This window comes from Penaeus japonicus, unplaced genomic scaffold (genome assembly GCF_977035675.1).
Source record: "Penaeus japonicus unplaced genomic scaffold, GWHDUDI00000001_assembly GWHDUDI00000020, whole genome shotgun sequence".
NCBI lineage: Eukaryota > Metazoa > Arthropoda > Malacostraca > Decapoda > Penaeidae > Penaeus > Penaeus japonicus.
The window spans coordinates 40,207,466-40,209,965 of NW_028234422.1; the positions used below are offsets into that span (position 1 = coordinate 40,207,466).

At 32.2% G+C, this 2,500-nt stretch overlaps 1 protein-coding gene across 1 annotated transcript in view; it reads right to left on the bottom strand.

Moving 5' to 3' along the window:
* Positions 1–2,500, bottom strand: part of LOC122255902 (acetylcholine receptor subunit alpha-1-A) — a 210,739-nt gene that overhangs the window by 35,029 nt on the left and 173,210 nt on the right. The window contains exon 3 of the mRNA XM_086548459.1: positions 1,099–1,143. Within this exon, the coding sequence (XP_086404585.1) occupies positions 1,099–1,143 (45 nt within the window). The remainder of the gene's footprint in view (positions 1–1,098; positions 1,144–2,500) is intronic.

Sequence of the window (2,500 nt, forward strand, 5' to 3'; positions counted from 1 at the left end):
GCAGGCATGTAATTATTCAACACTAATCTAATCTAACCACACAATCGCGTGTAGCTGTATTTCTTGGATGGTTTTAGTGACATTCAGAAACACAGATTTCCAGCTATCGACTAGCACTTAAAAGTTATCTGGCAGTTAAATTTGCCGGCTATCAGTGAGGACTCATTGGAGCCCATCTTCAGTCTTGAATTTATTCTGATTTTAGTTTTTTTTCTGATTGTAATATTCGTTTCTTGTTTATTTTCTGTTTTACTTCACCTCACATGTATAGTCAGTGGCTATGCAGCCCTACCCAAGCCTGTTGCTTTATAATGTTATAAGATACAATAATACACATACAATCTGCAGCTATATTCAGAAAATACTTGCTTGTAAGCCGTCCTGGTTTATGTATGCATATTCCACGTAAACGTGCATAAATTGTCAATGTACTTATGTGGAAAACCATTGTGACATGGGATATATGTGTATCTGAGCGTATATGTGTGTTTATGTGCGTATCACGGTCTCTCTCTCTCTCTCTACACACATACACACACACACACACACATACACACACACACACACACACACACACACACACACACACACACACACACACACACACACACACACACACACACACACACACACACACACACACACATATATGTATATATATATATATATATATATATATATATATGTATATATAAATATATATATATATATATATAATATATATATATATATATATATATATATATATACATTATATATATATATATATATATATATATATATATATATATATATATATATACATATATTCACATACACCTATTTATTTATCTGCCTATCTTTCTATCTATTTATCTATCTGTCTATCTATCCATATCTATCTATCTATCTATCTATGCATCTATAGATAACAACAACAACAACAAAAAAAACAATATATATATATATATATATATACACACACACACACATACACACACACACACATATACAAAGACACACAAACACACACACACACGCGCGCGCGCACGCACTGGCACACCCGTTTGTTTCCGTAAAAGCAAACGTTAGTGTAGAAAAGAAAGAAGGCTTACATACCTGATCCAGCCAGACATTGGTTGTTAAAACTTGATTCTTTTCATCCTGAGGGAAAAACAAGTTGAAAATATTAGTGCAGTTCCTATTGTTTGTTACGTCTAAATAAATTTCATATCTATACGTACTGATTGATTATCCTTATAATCATATTTCCATCATAAAAGCTTTAACTTTCTTCCCTCCTCACTGCAGGTATTATTATCATTGTTATAAGTAGGATTTTTATCATTATTGTTGCTGTTTTTATTTTTGTTATGATTGTCATTTGCATTACTGCAATGGGTATTATTACTGTTGTCTTAATAAGAATAACATTATACTATATCATATTGTATTGTATTATAATGACAATGATGATATTTATTTCTATAATGATGTTATATCATAATGACACTAATTAGCAATGATAGAATAATGATAATAATAAAAGTAATAAAATTGATGATGATGATGATGATGATGATGATGATGATGAAGATGATGATAACAATGAGGTAACTGATAATAATGAGAATAATGAAGATGATAATGATGATTATAATGAAGATGATAATAATAATCATAATGATGATAGTGATAATAAAAATGATTGTGATAATGATAATGATTATAATGATAACAATGATAACAATGATAATAATGGTCATGATAATAATGATAAAGATAATGATAATAATATCAATGATTATAATTATGATAATAAAAGTTATAATAAACATAATGATAATGATTATAATGATAATGATGACAATAGTACTAGTAATGATAGAGATGACAATGATTTGAGTAATTATGATGCTACTACTACTCAAGATAATGAGGTTGATAATTGATGTTATTATTGTTATCATCATGATTATGATTATCATTATCTTCACTATTGTTATCATGATATGCCCCTTGTATGTCTTTACTTGTCTCTTTCACTCTTCCCCTCTTCCATTTTCTTCCCCTTTATCTTTAATCTCCCTATTCCCCTTACTACGTGTTCCCAATCTCTTACCCTCCCGTCCTTCCTAATCTCTTGCCCCCTACACTTCCCCTCATTTTTCTGTGACCCCTCTTCCCAATTTTGTTTCTCTCCATTTTCATTCTCCCTTCTCATAGCTTCCTCTCAACTTCCCTCCTCTTTTTCTCTCCCTTTCTCACTCACATCTCTTCCTCTTCTTTTCCTCGCTTCTCCTTATTGTCCTCATCTATTATCCTTGCTTTTCGTCTTCTGCTTGTCTCTTTTTTCCCTTCCTCTTCCTCTTTCTCCCAACCCCCCTACCCATTCCTAACTCTTTCCCACTCCACCTTTCTCTCTCCTTCCGTTCTTTTACTTCCATCCGTCCCTCGTCTCTTTCAACCTCTTTTTCTCCTCCCCTTCCTTCACCCTTTCCTCCCCTTAATTTCCCTCCCC